Source organism: Anoplophora glabripennis, unplaced genomic scaffold (genome assembly GCF_000390285.2).
Source record: "Anoplophora glabripennis isolate ALB-LARVAE unplaced genomic scaffold, Agla_2.0 scaffold73, whole genome shotgun sequence".
In the NCBI taxonomy this organism is placed as follows: domain Eukaryota; kingdom Metazoa; phylum Arthropoda; class Insecta; order Coleoptera; family Cerambycidae; genus Anoplophora; species Anoplophora glabripennis.
In genome coordinates, this window is record NW_019416874.1 from 1,417,632 (window position 1) to 1,438,473 (window position 20,842).

General features: G+C 30.3%; 1 protein-coding gene across 2 annotated transcripts in view; it reads right to left on the reverse strand.

The window, feature by feature from the left end:
• Positions 1-15,227, reverse strand: part of LOC108905003 (putative fatty acyl-CoA reductase CG5065) — a 28,974-nt gene extending 13,747 nt beyond the window's left edge. Inside the window, exons 1-4 of one of the 2 annotated variants that reach the window (XM_018707754.1) lie at positions 15,120-15,227; positions 9,379-9,599; positions 4,445-4,753; positions 88-283 (exon numbers count right to left, since the gene is read on the reverse strand). In XM_018707754.1, the coding sequence (XP_018563270.1) occupies positions 88-283; positions 4,445-4,753; positions 9,379-9,579 (706 nt within the window). In that variant the 5' untranslated portion in view covers positions 9,580-9,599; positions 15,120-15,227. Of the gene's footprint in view, positions 1-87; positions 284-4,444; positions 4,754-9,378; positions 9,600-9,772; positions 9,941-15,119 lie in introns of those variants that run through there. The other variant, XM_018707755.1, reaches the window with a different exon arrangement.
• Between the last annotated feature and the right edge of the window lie 5,615 nt (positions 15,228-20,842).

A 20,842-nucleotide genomic window follows, 5' to 3' on the forward strand; every position in this document is an offset into this window, starting at 1 on the left:
TGTCCTTCAAAGGGGGCCAACCATTGATGATCCTGGGTTTCCCTGTACACGTTTCACTTAATTTTACTAGTTACTTCTGTTACTTACCAATTGAAGGCCGGATTATGGCCACTGGCATGTTATCCACTTCATCAGCGATTAAGGTTTCCGCAAGTCTTTTGCTGTAAGTGTATGTGTTGGGATGCGGTGATATAACTCCTGGTGTAGCGATCTTCAAAGTTTCCAAATTCAACCATTCAGCAACCTTGATCACATCTCTAGGTTTCTCTTTGCTAGGGTATACCTAAAAGCCACAGTACCCAGATAACATGATGTTTTATTTGACTCTTAAATTGGCCAATCCTATTATTTATCAGGCTAGATTTTTGAAAAACACTCTTACCCTCACCTAAAGTAACCCATTCTGGATCGTATACAAAATTTATTTCAACACTATCAAATTAAGAATTAAAAGCTGAAATTTCAGGCAACTGTATTCTACAAGTTGTTAATGAAATAAGTACTCAAAATTGGAGATATGATGAAAAGCTTAGTAGAGTTTTTGTCAGTGGCGGCCCCTAAGAGAGATACAGCGCCTTGAAGGGGTAACACAAGAAACAGTTTTTATTGCATAACTTCAAAACGATTTAATATTAAATCGCGAAATTTTGGGGTAAGTAATTTTCTCATGGCACAATTTGATATACAGGGTGATTCATTAACAATGGGAAAGTCGAAAGCTGAAGATACTATACGTGAAATGGTGACCATTGGCGCAAACATGCCTTATCCGAAAGTTTATAGTTTCGGAAATGCAGGGTGTTGAAAGTTAAAATTTTAAATCGTTTTTTTGCGATTATTCTGAAAATATGTAGGTTAGGAACTTGAAAGTTTGTGAAACTATATTGTTTTAGGCGACGAATAAGATGCGTATTGTAATTTCAGCATTACTCATAGAGGGCGCCACTTACAACCAATTTTACCGAGAATTTAGTTAATAACTTTTTACTCTGTGTGTCTAACATGAAACTTGATTCAAAATCTAAAAGAGCAATCATTTTTCCATTAATTGTGTATTCTTGTTTCATTTCGGTATCTCGATCCGTTTTCGAGAAAAATCGATTTAACGAACACTATGTTTTGATAATACGAGAAATTAAAAGCGAAACAAACCAAGTGTCTCTTCGTGTTATTACAACAATTAACAATAAAACCAATGAAATTCGTAATAATGATTTAAAGTCAGTGTTCAAAGAATCCACCGTTAACATTTTCACACATTACACAACGTTTTCTGAGAGATATTCGAGTTTGAAACAACATATTGGAATTGCGTTTGACTTCGTTGGCAGCGATTTGTATTCTTTGCCACAACTCTTCAAACTAACCAATAATTTCTTCCAAATAGAAAAATGAAGAGAATTGAAGTCCGGACTTCTGGGTGGCCAAGTGAAAATGCTTCCACGGCTTGTAGAAGTTCTACTTTATTTAAGAAGAGACATGTGGTTCATGCACGACGGAGCTGCACCGCATTTTTCTTGGCCAGTGCGTGCATATTTAGATGCAGTTTTTTCAAATCGCTGGATTGGCCATGTAAGCATTTTTGCTTGGCCATCCAGAAGTCCGGACTTCAATCCTTTTGATTTTTATATTTGGTCTCGAATGAAAGATATAGTTTATAAAGAATCTACTGGCTCGTGTGAAGAGTTGTGGCAAAGAATACAAATCGCTGCCAACGAAGTCACACGCAATCCCAATATGTTGTTTCAATCTCGAAGATCTCTCAGAAAATGTGTAAAGTGTATCAGTGTCAACGGTGGATTCTTCGAACAATTACTTTAAGTCATAATTACGTATTTTATTTGTTTTATTGTTAATTGTTGTAATAATACGAAGAAACACTTGGTTTGTTTCGCTTTTAATTTCTCATATTATCAAATCATAGTGTTCGTTAAATCGATTTTTCTCGAAAACGGATCGAGATACCGAAATGAAACAAAAGTACATAATTATTGGAAAAATGATAGCTCTTTCAGGTTTTGAATCAAGTTTCATGTTAAATATAGAGGGTAAAAAGTTATTAACTAAATTTTCGGTAAAATTGGTCGTAAGTGGCGTCCTCTATTAGCAATGCTTTAATTACAACACGCATCTTATTCGTCGCCTAAAAAAATATGGTTTTACAAATTTTCAAATTCCTAACCAACATATTTTCAGAATAATCGCAAAAAAACGATTTAAAATTTTAACTTTCAACACCCTGTATTTCCGAAACTATCAACTTTCGGATAAAGCATGTTTGCGCCAATGGTCACCATTTCACGTGTAGTATCTTCAGCTTTCGACATTCCCATTGTTGATGAATCACCCTGTATTTATTTTACAGTAGGATTTTTTTAGCAAATAATGAATTATTGAAACGGATTTTACTAGAAAACGGCTCATGCTATTAAAATCTAACAAGAGTACCTTTTTCATGCAAAATATGATAGATTTTCATATTTTCGGTTCAGGAAGTAAAAAAAATTGCGTACAAAAAAAATTGTAAAATTTGCCCCATGGTACCGCATTTTCTTAAGACCCTGTAGCAAATTTGGATTTGTATATTATACCGATTATTAAGCATATAAATAGTAATACAACCCCAAAATTTCGCAATTTAATATTAAACCGTTTTGAAGTTATGAAATAAAAACTGTTTCCTAAGTTACCCCTACAAGGGGCTGTGTCTCCCTTAGGGGCCGCCACTGACAAAAACTCTACTAAGGTTTTCATCATATTTCAACATGTTTCACATACTCTTCAATTTTGAGTACCTACTTATTTCGTTAACACCCCGTATATTACAAAATCTGATGGTCGTCTCTTATACTTATTTAAAAATTACTAGCTTTGTCAAAAACTTTATATGATTGCTTCATACTAGCAAATACGACATTTGAGTGCAGTAGTGTAGTTTTTGTGCTAAATTGAATTGTTGTATTTGCATTTATCACGTTTCGACTGAAGTATAACAAAAAGTTCATTTGTAATTTGAATAAAACGATTATTATGGGAAATATGTCTCAAAAACTAAAAACGAAAACCGTTTTTTTTTTTTAGTTTTCCTCAATTCCTTAGGCAAAATTACTTCATATTAGTGTTTTAAGTAACTCAATTGTAAATTCTCGGCATCGACAAAAATACACCATTCATATTTAACTGACCTTAAATTTTCATTATAACTTCTTGTCCGTAATAATACCTATTTATTTATTAGGATTGTAACGATCTTTACACTTTGTTTTTTTAATATGTATTAAAGGTCAATTAGAGTAAAAAAAACTTGAGCTTCAATTATTTTACATATCTATGTAGACACATTACATTTTTCTTTTTTTTTCAATAATTAAAACTTTATGATAATTACAGTAAAATAATTGTACTACAGTAGTAAATAATATTTATTCTCTTGCTTGTATTTACAGTAATCATATATTATGTAGCAATTTCAGAAAGAGAAACATTAATTTTTGCCACACTAATGTATTTGGCAAATAATAAATAATAGTGTCTACGCATTATTCTTTTATTATAAGGTGTAAACAGACCAATGACCCATGACCTCTAGCCAATAATGAATTTACAATTTCCATATTTTTCCTTTAAATATTTTTATTATATGTATTTTAAACATATTAGCAACAAGTACAAAAAATTTTTCAGAAATGTTGCTATATCTTAAAAACTAACAATTTTAGGTGTTGAACATTCTTAATAAAAGTTGAAGTGGACCGATATGTGAATAAAATAATAAATACAGGGTGTTCCATTTGAAAAATTTTAGAAAATCAAGTTTGAACTTTCTGGAAATTATCGTATTATAAAAAATGACCTGTATAAAATATCCATATTAGCTAATATACCCTTGTCTAACATTTGTCTATAACTCTGTCCAATATTTTTGCTCCAAGTGTTAGTAGTTGAAAGTTAATGCAACTTCTTCGAGGTCATGTTTTTTCCAAAATTCGAAGAATTTTCCACATAACTTGACAACCCCGCACTAAAATGTTAAACTGTTTATTTTGCCATATATAGAAATTTCTCAGAAACCCATATGTTTCAAAATATATAGGGTGTACCATTTAAAAAATGTAATATTTGGCGTGTTTCGTTTTTACTCAACGCCCTGTATGTTTCAAATTAATTTTGTAGTTTAAGTTTCTTGATTCTCTACTACTTTTATATAAACTTTTTATCTGTATTTTGAGTAACAAGGAAGTTATTGTACTTTCTCACACTAATGACCCACCCCGTATATGTATACAATAATTTTCAAAATATTCAGTACTTATGTAATTTAGTACCAAGCATGAGAAATCGATTTATAACTCAAAATATTACCTTCTGAAACAAATGTGATGGATGGAAATGGAAATATGATGGAACACTTTGATGGATAAAAAAATAGTAACTGGAAACTTACCCGTTCTTCAAATACATCAAGATCGGCAGAGCAAAATGCGGTGCTGAAGTGGAGGAAGGCTTTAAGATTTTTAATCTTTTTGCATATGTCTATCACCCTCGCAGTACCGTTAGTATTAAAATTTATGGCGTCCTTCAAATTGGCTTCTAGTTTTAGGGTGGCTCCTAAATGGAATACCACGGAAACATCATTTAGTAGCAAATCAATATCTTTTGCTGTTAAACCTAATCCATCGGTACTTAAGTCTCCGTTTAAGGGTACAATTTTTTTTATTGCATCAGGTTGGCTCTCACGCAAACGGCTGAAGCACTAAAAAAAACATTTAAATTAATTTTATGATTATAGAAAGTTTTTATTTTTTATTTGCAAATTTGCAAATTAATTTACGGCTTATTCCTAAAGCTCTTGAAAATGTTAGTGTTTTCTTTATTAAAAATAATTCAATAAATATACAGTGTGTATCAGCCAAATGGAATAAATTAACTAACTAATAAATAAATGGGGGCGTCTTCGAAAAAACTCTTTTTTTCATTTTCTTCAACAAAAACTTTTTATTCAGGGTGTGTCATGTAACAGGGGTCAATACCATCTTTTTTATTTTAAATGCAACACCCTGTATATTATACAACTTTTGGATTCACCAGAAAATTATAGACATATTTCATGTACAATGTCCTATCTTCAACTGTTTCGGAAATATTAAGTGTTTTCAGATTTGTTGCAAAAATTAACATTAAAAAGAGAAAATTATTTGTTTACAGAAATTCGCTACAACACACTCAAAAACTAATAAATAATACTATTTATTTATTGATAATGTAAAAAAAGCAAAATAACATTAATGTCAATGTAGAAGATGTCTTGGCAACATCCTAATCTTAAATAGAAATTTCTTCTAACGCTACTCAACATCTCTCAACATACAGATAGATCTATTGACCTCTATCTATACCACAGCAATAGTCTAAGATTTTTTAACAAATGCAAAAAAATATAGGATATTTCATTCAGTGCCAAAATAATGCTAAAAATCTCAAATCTAAAAAATTACACTTTCTTCATATTCTCTTCATAAATCTTAAAAACTGAGGCACATGTTGTTTGACTCGAAATGTCATCGAAAGGATCTGTAACATGCATTCTTTTTCAAACTCTATATGTTAAGAATATTCTGGTGATTAATTATTCTCTAATTCAAAACCAACAAAGTATTTTTTCATTCGATGAAGTTCTGGTGACTCTAATTAATCTCTATTTCAAAATTAACAAAATATTTTCGTCGAAAGACGCTTGGCCTAATTTTCTATATGAATATTAATAAACACATTACATAATACGATATTGGTCCCTATTTATCAATGACTGGAATACTTAATGGTTAGCTATTACTTTACTTTTTCGGTATTAAATTGTATTTAATTGCCAGCAAATGTTTTTGTTCATAATTCTCATTAACATGAACTGCTGTTTATTATAGGGCATCATTTCGATCATTAAGTGACGTTATTTATTCTATTGATCTACATGTATTCGCAATAACTTTATTACTACAATTATATAAAATGTGTTTTTTTCAATTACACTTAAATGTTTAATATTTCATGCCTCTTATCATTTCGCATCTTAAAAACAAATTTATGGAAATCATGTTATAGTTTAAATTACCTTTGGTCGAACGTGCATACATCAAAATATATATATTTCCATTACTAAAACTGGTATTAATCAAACTGAAGATTAATATGTACATATTTCTGTTGGGAAAAATTTGGTAACCGTTACAAAACAATAAATTTTAAAATTATATATTTTTTACTATTAACATTAAGAAAGCAATATTTAGAATGCGGAACTAGGTCGTGGTTTAATGCATATGATCTAAATGATACTCTTTGTTAAAGGCAATGCCAGAACAAGAATAGCGGATTCAAAGTTTCATTATTTAATTTAAAAAAATAAATAGTCGGTCACAATTAAGTAGTTCCAGAATGTTACAGACAGCAAGATAATTTTAATAAGTATATGACTTAATTTCATAAAATTTTTAAGAATATTTTTAGAATTTATTGATTTAGGTATTATTATTTAACATTATCAGTTTGTTTAATTAAAAATCGTTAATGATTTCAATTTACTCAAAACTACATGTATTATGTATTAGTTTATTAGTTATTTTGCATCATTTTAATACAATTATACGTGAAACTTCTCATTATATTAGGAATTTAGGACTGTAATTTGAATCATGTAGGTACCTATGTATCCATTTTAAATTGCATCTTTTTTTTTATTCATTTTTTTCTTTTCTCTGAAACTTATTCTACTTGCTGTTAGGCAATGTTAGGTATATTTACATTTTCCTGGGAGATGGATAAGTCGAGGGAATGATGCAGCCGTGATGCCTGCGCGATCACCGGACCACACACTCTTGGACTAAGTAAATTTTCGATTTTCAATATCTATATCTTTTTTAATACATATTTATTACATAAAATGATTACCTATTATATCATTTTTCCCACTCTGAAAAAATCTCTCGCTAGAAAATTTAAAATATGTCATACTAGAAATTATTATTTAACTTATTTCCACCTAAGGTGACTCTGGCCTCATTTGTGCCCCCTAATTTAAATACACCCTATATATCAAGCTTGTAATTTTTACTTCAACTTGTTTAGATGTTTCAAAAGATCAATTGCTAACAAAGCTGCTATATCTTTGTAAGGAATCGGAATTGACTTCTGATCCTTTTTTTTGTTAATTTTGAACAAAGATTACCCTGTACAACCTGGTAGTCGAATTTATGGGATACCTTGTTTTACTATACGACTGAACCTCAAAAGCTTATTTGATTGCATCTGTCACGTAAGAACCAGACATTGGGAATGAAATAACCTTTACCCAAACCAAAAGTCCCGACATTTTTTTTGTTAATATAGAGTGGCCGTCCAGGGTTGGTTCACCATTGGCATAAGGGAAACCGTAAGATATACAGGGTAGCTCAAATTAAAAAAAAAAGTTGCGCCTTTTCAGGATCATTAAAATAAACCAAACAAACCAACGATATCTGCTGTCGTTCCTGAAATATTGTGAAAAAACTGAAAATGGTGATTTTAGAAAATGCCATCTAGCATCCTTACCTATTTCACAACAGAAAGAGCTGAAATTTGGTAATGGAGATAAGAAGATACAAGAAATCCATTTTTGTCGAAAGAAAATTTCTACGGCCACTAGTTTCAGTTATGCAACTTTCAATTGTTTTTTTCCTTATGGGCGCCATATTGGATCTTGGCAGTAACAGATAGAGGATAAAATTACGATCACGTCAATAAACAACACTACTATTTTATTTGAAAAATAATCCATAAAACTAAGGAAATTCAATAATTTATTTAAAAAATTAATAAAATCTAGCTGTTCTTGACGTAAAACAAAAATCAACAAACATTTTGACAGATTCGAAATTTGCTAGCGCTTGCAGCCTTGTGTACATTATTTTAATACTTATTTTAATTAAAATTATGGTAAAGTTTCAATTACAGGGAATAGGAAGATGTATGAATTATACATAAAAAATAATAAAAACTCTGTAGATACTGTTAGAAGATATCATCAATTATATCCAGAAAGACACCAGCCTCATCGAACGGTATTTTTAAAAGTGTATAACAATATGGTAGAATTTGGAATTGTGGAGAAAGCAGATATACATGCTTACTATTTATTTGTTTTTAGAGATTATTGTTTCCAAACTGCATAATTAAATGTAGGTATCAAGTAAGACGGAAACCCGTTAATGAAATAAATGTCTTGGGACAAGTTAACAAAAATCTTGAGAGTTCTACGAGGGTGATCGCAAGAGAATCACGGACAACCGTTAAAAGAATTTAAAAAAATATAAGTACCATGATTATAAATTCAAACCAGTACAAGGACTACATCCAGGAGATCGAGACCGAAGAATGGAATTTTGTAGGTGGTTCAAGGAAAGATAACAGAAGACAAATTGTTCGGTAGGAAAATTATTTGGAGCGATGAAACTACGTCCACAAATAACGTCATTTTTAATAGAAAAAATTATTATGCCATAGAAAATCCAAATTTGGTTCAATAGATTTTCCCTTAACATTTTTGTTGTGTAATATTAAATGACCGTATAATAGGGCCATTTCTTATTGATGGTAACCCTACTTCTCTGAAGATATTTTAAGAATAGCAATGGAGGATGCATTGGATAATCTTCCCTTACATTACATTGGAAATTTAGAAATGTTTCAGCAAGATGGCGCAGGTCTCCATAATTCTGCAATGGTATCCCAATATTTAAATTGACGCTTTTCAAATAACTGGATTGGCACTCATAGACCTGTAGCTTGTAGAATATTTGTGTATTTTGTTTTATTGAGTATTGATTTTTGTTTTACGTCAAGAACAACTAGATTTTATTAATATTTTCAATAAACTATTGAATTTCTTTAATTTTATGGGTTATTTTTCAAATAAAATAGTAATGTTACACATTAACATGTGCATAATTTTATCCTCTATCTGTTACTGTCAAGATCCAACATAGCGCCAATAAGAAAAAAAAACAATTGAATGTTGCATAACTGAAACTAGTGTCCGTAGAAATTTTCTTTCTACGAAAATGGGTTTCTTGTATCTTCTTATCCCCCAGCACCAAATTTCAGCTCTTTCTGTCGTGAAATAAGGACGCTAGATGGCATTCTCTAAAATCGCTATTTTCAGTTTTTTCACAATATTTCAGGAACGGCTTCAGATATCTTTGATCTGTTTGGTTTATTTTAATGGCCCTGATAAGGCGCAACTTTTTTCTAATTTGTGTCACCACAGTATACAAAAAAGAACTCTGGGTAACGCTTAACCATCGCTCTGTATAAAATGCAACAGAAATCTTACATAAACATACTTACAGGCAAATTCCACATAATCTCTAATCTTTGCTGCGGAGTCTTTCCTCTTTTATTTCTCAATAAAATGTATACGGTTTTTATTCCTGTACAAGAATATAACAGCTTCTCTACCAATACTTTTCCCATAAAACCGGAAGCACCAGTAATGAAGACACATCGGCCATCATACCATTTAGCTATGGGACTCTCAACTCCTGGCATGATGATTAAACTTATCAATTCTGAAGTAATAAGGGTTGTATGTACATTAACGATTCATATTTAATTAATGCAATAGATGGAAATCAATAATTAAAAAATAAATAATTGTTGTTAACTTCCATTAACGTCTAATAATTATTTTTCTACTACTAATTTTTTTTTAATATATGTATTTGAAAATTGCATTATTCACCTTATGTTTGGATAATCTTTATCCTTTTTTGTAGCTGCCTACTTCCAAATAGATCTAAACAATTTTTTTAAGAACTCAGTAACTTAGGTAATGAAATCATTATTAAAGTTATCAGAGGCACAAAAATTTGTAACTCTCTTTTCTATCACAAGTACTTACTATTCATAGTAAATCGAATTTAACAGGAAAATCTAGTATACTTTGAATCAAGGTCATGAACTTCGTTTCCCCCATTAAAAATACACTTTTTAGCTTCATAAATAATTGTAAACTAATAACAGTTCTGAAGTAATAAACACTATTATTATTATTATTATTATTAACGTATAGTAAATAATTAGGTGAATAATTAAAACCATTCAATTATAGTTATCGAGACATATAATACCTACTTATATTTTGAAATATTTTCTTTTATTAATTCACTATGTTATACACTAAACCAAACAATTAAAGGGTCAAAAGAATTTCCGAAATTGTTCCGTGATTTTTAACAGACTGTATTTAAGTGAAAAATGGTCGTATCGAGAATTAAAAAAGCATTTTGAAGCTCTAAGATTCTAGTTTTTAGTTCTTTCAGTCGAAAATATTTAGGAGTTACGGTTATCATGCAATTCTAAGAAATAGCGCGACAAAAATTTTGCAAATTTTGATATTTTTTTTCCGAGTTCACGGACTTGGAAAAAAAAATTTTTTCAGCTCAGCCATTGCATGGACCAGATAGCTTGTTTATTCAGCTTTAATTTCTTTTTTTTTAATTTCGATAAGACCATTATTCATCGAAATATCGGACTTTTAATGGAAAGGGATCCTTTTGTCTTCAATAATCGATATCTCGGCGACAAATGGTCGTACAGAGAACTGAAGAGCAGTTTTGAAAACTGTAATAAATGTCCTATAACATGCTGCAGCAACTTTTCGGAATTTTTTTTTTCGTCTTTTACACGAATTTAAAAAAACAGGAAAAAAAGGGTAATTTATGTTTTTTTTAGAAAATTGACGGCTAAATTAGAAATATTCACGAAATGACTAATGTTAAGCATGACGTTTACAGTTCGATATGCCCAGAAGAATCCTGTGAAGTTTCATCTCGATCTAGCGAACCGTTTGTTTGTTTCAAACAGTCAAACTTTTCAAAAAAATTAACGGGTCACGTTTTTTGAGCTTAAACAGTTCATAATCATGATTAAAATGGAAAAAAAAATGTTTGAAGTTTTCTCACATTTTTATCGCAAATAACTTTTACATTGATTAAAAAAATATATTTTTCGAAAAATTTTCAAAAAAATTTCGTATTTTTATTTTTTTTTTGAAAACCTTCCGGACATTGAAGAAGACAAAATCCAATTGTTTCCAGCACGATTCGGCTTTTCTGTCATATGCTTCTGTTCATCAGCTTTTAATTAAATTAAAATTAAAATTAAAGTTGACCCAAACCAGATTTCGATCCAGATTCATATCGTTCTTTGAGACTTTGTAATTAATTTTTGTGCGGTCTGTAATCTCTTAAAAAACAGTTTTTTTTTCAAAACTACCCTTTTTCTTCTGAAAAAAATTTCTAAAATTCTTTTGACCCTTTAATTGTTTGGTTTAGTGTATGTATAATAAATCATTTTGTAAATATTATTTTAAAGTTCTATTAAAATACAGGTGTGCATCAAAATTAGGCTACACAGGAGATTATGCGCAACAAAATGCTGTCAACCACATCACTAAGTACCTCCATTATCGCGTAATTTAAAAAGTTTGGTTATTTTCTGAACGAAGCTAGTATTTACAAGATACTGAATATTTTTAAATACAAAATCCATCGAAAAAGTTGAATCAAAAAATGGTTTTGTGCTACCGCTCTAGAAAATGTCAGTTTCCGATCAGTTTTTATATCGGAAAACGTGTGATTACTGATCCAGATCAGAAAGGAGGGCGAGCTCAGTAAAATGACATAAGTGAAGTAACTTTACCAAACACTTACGTCAAAACTTACATTAAAAACCAGATATGTATCACAATTATCTGTCAGCAGAAGTTTTTGACGTTTTGACGTTTATATTTTTACAAATCTTTAGCTCGTTTAAAGACGAAAAGCGATAAAAGTGACGGAGAAAAGATTCCATTCGATATTACAGAATTGGTTGACCTGTTATAATTGGTGGATTTGGAAATTGATTAGTTCCACTAATATTAGGTGCTCCAGATATAGCATTTCCACGAATAAATAACATAAGATTTTGATAGTGATGAACCAATGAAATCCAGGAAAAGGTACGAAAAAGCATAGTAATTTTTCGAAGAATGGCGCAAAATGAAAAGCTTAGCTTATTTTGCTGAAAAATCAAACACAGTTTTCTAAACTTTTATAAAACATTATTAATTTCATTAAATAAATAGTCAAAAGTTAAATTATTCGAAAATTTTCCATTGTTTCAACCGACCTTGTTTGTGTAGTGCTAGAGTCATTTGTTGTTTACAAAACAACTTTTATTTTTTAAATGTACATTGAAAAATTACGAAGGATTATTTTATGTTGTATTTATTACCTTAATAAAAATAAAATAACACGAGTTTTGAAATACGCTCTTGAAACTATAGAATTTGAAATATAATCAAATACCTACTTATTTCCTATAATATTCCGTGAAATGTTGTCAATTTCTGAAACCTTCCACGTCATCCGGCATATTTTGTAATCTTTTGATAGAATCAAAATTGATCGACATATTTGTAAACCAGTTTAAATTTTTGCTTCTAATTAGATGCATTGTATATATTTTGTAAATTTCAACATCGTGTATCTCGAAAATCAGTGCTTTTAACCTAATTGTAAGTGTTCCGAAAATGAATGTAAAATTTTAATGGATGATTGTATCAATGTTACAAGTTCTTATGACATGATGTTCTCAAAAACTCTTATTACAGAGTTACATAAACCTACAATTACTTTTTAAAGTTAAGAGATTTTTCAAAATTGACAATTTATTATTGGTAACAAACTACATCTACGAAAAAATTATACAGGGTGATTCACAAAATGGTGACCAATAATGAAACCTTGTATTCTTTGGTGAATTTTAAGGGGAGTTTTTCCTATAAAGTTTTTATCCAGGACGCTTCGTTAAAAAAGTACAGGGCGTTAAACTAAGAATTATTTTTAATTTTAAATAATTTAAAAACTAGTAAATGAAATAATTTGAAATTGGGCACATGTATTTATATAAACATTGTCCAAAATCTGAGGACTTTTCCTAATATTTGCATGCTCCAGTGGCGGAGATACAGGGCATCGGTGGCATATTTTTCTAAATAAAATACTACGCCACTGCTTTACGGTAACAATCATGATATTTATGATTCGTCTTTCAATTTTCTGCAAATTACTATTCTCTTATGTTTTTCGAAAAAAAAACTGATTTTCGAGTAAAACTTAAACAACCAACTGAAAACACTTTTACTTAAATGACATGACGAGCACTAATCATTCGTATTTATTCGAATAAAGAAATTAATAACATTAGTCATCATTTTAATGATTTTACTTGAGAAAATGCTCAAAAATACCTCCTCCCGAACACAGGCGCGACATCTTTTTATAACGAAAATGTAATTTGTTCGAAATTTATTGTTAAGAACATTATTTGTTCTTTCTTCTAACTGTTCAAGTGTATTAATTTCTTCACTGTATACCAGCCGTTTAACAGCACTCCTCAAAAATAAATCCAGTAGGTTGAAAGAGAATTCGAAAATATCATGGTTGTTACCGTAAAGCAGTGGCGTACAATTTTATTTAGAAAAATATGTCACCGGAGCATGTAACTTTTAGGAAAAGCCCTCAGATTTTGGACAATGTTTACATAAATACATGTGGTCAATTTCAAATTATTTCACTTACTAGTTTTTAAATTATTTAAAAAATTAAAAATATTTTTTGAAGTTCAACACCCTGTATCTTTTTAGCGGAGCGTCCTAGATAAAAACTTTATAGGAAAGACCCCTTAAAATTCACCAAAGAATACGAGGTTTCATTTTTGGTCACCATTTGTGAATCACCCTGTATGGAAAATGCGAACAAAACCTTAAATCACTTAAATTAAAAAATTGATGTTCATTTATAATTTGCAATTTTTCAAAAAATCTATCATCTTAGAATTAAAGATCATTAAAGATATCATCATCATAAAAAGACACTGGTTTCCAAGTTGATAACGTTAACCGTTTTCGAGAAAAAAAAGAATTTATTGTTCTGGAGAAACACCAAAAAACAGTTAATTCAAATTTTAAAATATTTGAACATAAAAAAAATTAATATACCTGTAAGTATTAAAATCTACCAAATCGTCTATAATTGAACCGTCAAATTTATAAAAATTATAGAATTTAAAAATAATGGTAACAAATTATCGGGATTTGTAACAATCTTTAAGATTTTTAAATGGTCCTCATTATTAAATGGTTTTAATTTTTTGAAAAACTGCATATAAAAAAAATTACTATCAATTTTTCAGCCAATAAAGCTCATTTAAACCCCCTTAGGGCTTCAGTATTTTTTTCATAGTATAGTAGTTTATAACTGATAATAAAGGTATCGAATTTAAAAATAAAATTTTTAACTGAAAATGAGAGAGTTATAGAAAGTACCATTAGTTTTATAAGTAGAATAACCCCTAACCTTATTTTTGCACAATATAAGCTTAGTTAAAAACATTAAATGTAATGATTTTCATTACTGAGTCAATTGAAGGGGCAAGTGGATGAATGTGTTATGTTACAATTAGCTTATATCTCGGCTATTCCCACAAAATCAATTTTAAGTAATTTAATTTTAAGTAAATTTTGTCACATGATACGTTCATCCACTCTAGAGATCCATGACAAAGTGTCAGTATACTTATGAAAGTCTGTAATATGATACAATGATACAAAACATGTTCGTCAACTGAATATCTCAACTTTTCGGAAATTGTAACATAACACCATTCATCCACTTGCCCCTTCAATTATTTTAGATAATGTAAATAAAAATACACTTTTTAAAATATTTGAATTACATATAAAAATGCAGCAACATTTAACTAAATAATTTTTTGTACTGTGTCGCGCTTTCAAAATATAATAAGATAAACAAAATAAGTAAAAAGTTTTTGTTGTTTATAATATCAAAATCTAAATAAATGATAACAATAATATTTTCCACCATTTCCACTTTTCAGAATTAAATAAACTCTATAAACAATTAAGAATTCAACAGGGTAGAAAAATATATTGAACAAATTTTGTGCAATTGTGTAAAGAATAAGTTTGATGTTTAATAAACAAGTGTGTTAACTTTTTAGCTGTTTACAACTATACGTACCATTAAATAAAGATGTGTCAGTGTCTTAACAAAATAATCACTTATTATGTATGTTTAGGAAACACCATTAAAGAATACTACCTTACGCATAAAAGACCGAAATAAATGTACCTGCTTATCTCATATTCTCTCTAACTAGCCCCTCCATTTCATACGCTATTTCGTTATAATAATTAGATTGGAAAATAACTGAATATGTTTAAAGCCAATAAAATAAGGAGTGTAAGAATAATGTAGCAATAGATTCTTACCTATATGTCAATGCAGTAATATTAAGAGACGCAAATAAAATAAAATTAAATATAAATAATTATATGAAATTGATTACAAAAACAAGGAATAGTTTTTAAAAACTAAATAATATTAACTGCTGACTAATATGTCTTTTTAAATGAATTACTCTACTTTTTATATAAAGATTATTATTTTTTACTTCCTTGGCTCAAACTGCTTAGACATTTGTGATATACGAGGTTTGGTCAAAATGTAACGGGAATTTTCAAATAGCGCGTGTTGTATCCTATCTATCGAGTGGATTCTTTTTTTGTGTATTAGCAGCACTTTCAGTAACGTACCTTTCAATTTTTAGGTAGCTGGCACGTTTAGTTTGTGTTTAGAGAGAGCATGTCAGTGTTTTTGGCGACATATGTCAATCAATCATCAAGTATTCAGTTCTTTTAGGGTTGCATTAAAATATCAAAGGACATACTAAAGTATATGACAGATTATATTGATTATAATAAAGTCTGATCCAAGTAATAATTATAATACTACTGTATTTTTAATCGTTGAGCCAAAACTGAAATGAAGAAATTAACTATGACTTTTAAAAGTAATCCTACCGTAAAATAGATTGTATCATATCTAATTTTCAAAGTAAAGATAATATCAGTGGATATTTTAAATGTTTGGAGAATGTCTACCGCAATTTAAAATGCATGTAATAATACCAATTCAGCAGAAGATAATCTTACTCATAAATTAAACGATCTGATAACTGGTAATAAGTTATTGAGTTACGAAAATTTAAGAAACTATCAAAGTTAGTTCCTTGTGAAAATAGGCCAGCAACGTATAGAAACGTGTAGAAACGCTATAAATAAAAATTCTTATAGATTTATAAATATCTAATGAAGGTTTATCATTTCACATTTAACATTGACAGGAAGTGACAATTTATATTAATTCTAAATATGGAAAGGATTGTGTATCTATCTGCCACTGTCTTTGCCAGCTTTTGATGAAACCTACTCGCACAAAGCTACCGTACCAGTAAAGCAAACTAAATAATACCACTACTACAAACAAACAGAAATATGTAAATACAAATAGCCGCCTTATGCGATGCAATCTGATTCATCTGTGATTCTGTGTAATGTAACCATAAATTCGAACTAGTTTAAGATATACCAAATATAACTCGCCGAAATTTATTACTTTTTTGAAACGCCAGACAGAACTTTGTCAAATAAATGATTATGGCAATAATGTATACATATTTATGTAATAGTTTTTTAATTACTTTTTTTATATATGAGTGTAATTACAAATGTGAGAGTAAAACTTAAAAAGTAACTTCCGCTGTCTTCATATCATTTTCGAATATACAGTGTATTCACGGATGAAATTAATATATTAAAAAAGTTTTAAATTTACCAATATTCACAGGGTGTCCTCTACAAACAATTGATAAGGAATATAGTAATATAATAATAATAATAATATCTCTACTCCTCATTCTTACTACGAGAGTTAGCCCAGAAGTCGGAGACTTGTGCGGGAGAGGAGGCGGCATATTATTATTACGCAGGCCGCATTTACGCCCAGGAACGACTTAAGTTGGTAGACCCTAACCACCATTCAGTGCAGGAATGAGGGAAACCTGGAAAACCTCATTAATTAGGGGGGTGGTCAAATGCCAACCGGTGTCAATCTCTCACATTGACCCAAGCCAACATTCTTCCACCCTACCATACCTGCACAGAGGGTGCCAATCCTCCGTACAAGCATAGCCAATCTACGGTCTACCGGCCGCGGGATTCGAAACCCGGGCAGATCGACACATCGATTTAAGTACTGACGCCTGAAACCGTGCGGCTATCGACCGTGTACTTGACTTTATTTTTAGATACGCTGTCAGTTAAGAAACACATATCAAATTTTTGAGTACAAGTTTCGCTTTCTGAGAAACGATCCTGAGAGATTAAACAATAATTTGAAACATAGTACAACATTATGTTGGTCTTGTCAGAGGCAAAAAATATTTGTTGTATATCTAAAGTACCATTTTCGTTTTAAGATATCAAAAAATGGTTTTAAATAAGTTATTCCCTCTTAAAATGGATTTTAATGTAACAATATCCTTATTAACGATCCTTAAATGAAAGTTATTCAGTTCATTGGGGGAAAGCAGTTGCTGACCTTGAATTTGATATTAACCGTGATCTTGAAGGTCGATTGAAGGTCAACATCATAATATTAAATTGGACACTCTATTGTTTACCTTGGCAATAGATTCGGCAGAAAATTTTAATTAATTTAATTTAATTTTTAATTTTTTAGGATGTAATCTGAACTTTGACCCTGCGGTCAAGGTCACAGCGAGTTCAAATAGTTCATCACCCCTGAAGCAACCTCGGAATAAAATGTTTGCCCCCAAAGTCGATGGAATTTTCATTAAGGTACTCAATCGTGACCTTGGATTAGACCTTGACCTTCAAGGCCATTTTAAGGTCGACTTCAGAAATAGACCTTGAAGACCTCTGCAAATGTTTTAAGGATGTTCAGGACGTGGATCGGTGATCTTGGATTTAATATTGAAGATCATTTGAAGGTTGACTTTATTAATTAAATTATATTAAGTACTTTAAAAGTTATTCAAGAAAAACCATTTTCCAGCGACATGTACGAAAAAAATTTATAGAAACTTGATATCTTTTTTTTTTCTTGTTCTATCTGCACCCGAGATATTTCCCACATTTTCCCGGACACCCTTTGTATATTATAGTCTTTCCTGCACCCATTCGTCACATTATTTGTTCCTGTGATTGAGAATACCTAACACCAACGTATTTCATTAATTCGTTGTTAATTTAATTACATATTGAGAAAATTTTCAGTGTGAAAAATAGATGGTCCCATTTAAAATTAGGAAGTTGACATTCAATTGACCTTCGAGGTGACGGTTAAAATCAAAATAAAGGTCAGTAACCACTTCCCCCCAACGAACTGAACAATTTTCATATTTGGATCGATACCTTGAGGCACTGGCGGTATATTCATGTGTATCGATTAAAATGGAACTCGTATAAATATATAATTCTTGATTGAAGAATTTTTTTGCACGTGACCAAATACAAATTTTATTAACTTCTCAGAAAAAACCTTGCATTTTTATTTTTGTTTTCTCTTTATTTTTATACTAGCAACTTCCGAGTAGTAACACCCAAATTAACGAACATGATAATTTATAGTATACAATGGCCTATAAAAATTATGTAAAAGCTCTTAACTGGTGGGAATTTATAAGGTTATAAGTTATGACTCATATTGGATAATGGAAACTGTTTCTTATTATTACTAAATGAATTGCTTTTCCGAAAATTTTGACCCGGGTTTTGGTGATTTATTAGAGTACGGCATTTATACTGCAAGTTTCGGAGCGATACATAGATACATTTTTAAGCGACGCCGTACGTACTTGCTGATACAGGGGTTAGGAATACAGTAAGTAGCGTATGAGGGGTGATGAGGGGGAAAATAATGACATTTTTGGCCATGCCGTACATTTTTCATGAAACATCTGCTTACTATAGGACTATGGGAAAATTAATTTCCGTCTGAAAAGTAGGATTTCACGGTGAAAAATTTTTATACGGCATTAATATACAGGGTGATTCATTAACAATGGGAAAGTCGAAAGCTGAAGATACTACACGTGAAATGGTGACCATTGGCGCAAAATTTTAAATCGTTTTTTCTGCAATTATTCTGAAAATATGTAGGTTAGGAACTTGAAAATTTGTGAAACTATATTTTTTTAAGCGACGAACAAGATGAGTGTTGTAATTTCAGCATTGCTCATAGAGGGCACCACTTACGACCAATTTTACCGAAAATTTAAGTAATAACTTTTTACCCTGTATATTTAACATGAAACTTGATTCAAAACCTGAATGAGCTATCATTTTTCCATTGATTATGTACTTACTCTTGTTTCATTTCGGTATCTCGATCCGTTTTCGAGAAAAATCGATTTAACCAACACTATGTTTTGATAATATGAGAAATTAAAAGGGAAAGAAACCAAGTATTTCTTCGTGTTATTACAACAATTAACAATAAAACAAATAAAATACGTAAACTTAAAAACAATGAAATCATAATTTCTACGGTATAAATTATATTTCTTGAAATTAGGATAAAACTCATTTTGGACTTATACAGTTTCAGAGAATTTTATTGTTCCAACGAATATGTACGGCACTGCAATTTTCATTCTTTATGTTATATTTCTGATGAAAAGTTGTAAATGCCGTATAGATATTAATGGCCTAAAAATGTAGTAAAAATTTAATGAAAAATATTATCGGCTGTGTAAAATCCACTAGCTAAAAATGTACGGCATTGGTTTTTTTCTATTATTTTACTTATGAAAAGTCAATTACAGCCATAATATTTTGAGTATAACATTTTTAGTTTATAACAAGGAATTTTCAAAATATTGTAACATTTCACAAATTATTTATTTGTTTTTAATTCGAAATTTGAATTCGTACCATTAATTATAACCGGCCGTGATTTAATAGTTTTTGGTCATATTTTATCAAAAATGTGATTGCCGTACAGCAATTAATGATCTAAAAAAAAATAAAATTCAATTCCAAAATACAAGTAATTGTTTATAAACTTTTACATTAACCATAATTTTCAGAAGGCATAGTTTCTAAGAATTATTTGGAGAATTAAATAATCATCGAATCGATACATTTTTCAATGACTTGAAGCAATGGGGGCTAAAATAGAGGGTTGCGCCCTACATTTCTAACCCCTGTATCAGCAGATACGTACGGCGTCACTAAAAAAGTTATCTACGTATCAATCCGAAACTTGCAGTATAAATGCCGTACTATACCTAGTAAATCACCAAAAACCGAGCCAAAATTTTCCTGGCTTCCGGTATTGCTATTTTTGTACTGCATTAGGTCGAGGTTCATTTTTTTTGTATAACCTATATACTTTAGAAATGCCGTACAAAAATGTTTTGCCGAAAACCATCCCCCTTGGTGGACAGGTTTAGCTAACCTGCGTACTCAACTGTACCAACAAGGATTGACAGCATAGTTTCTAAAGTTATTGTTATATGTGGTAGTATTGATTTATAAGTAATTGATGCTGGGTCAAATGACCCCTTGAAAATTTCCGACTATTATAAATCAATGTTATCTTAGTTCTTGTTTAAGTTCTTGAATATTTTGAGAATTCCATATACAGAGTGCATCATAATTAATAGCGCGTATTGAAACAACTTCTTAATCTTGAATTTGTACGTTTTCTTAACTAGAATGATGTTTACACACAATGAAGTCAGTGATGGCTGGTAACCACAAATTTTAAATTATCTCGCAAACGGCAAGTTTGCGGACCCATGTTTACCAAGACTCTTTTTGCTTCTAGAATCGTGTATTTCCCGCTCTTTCAATTTGCACTATTAATTACGATAC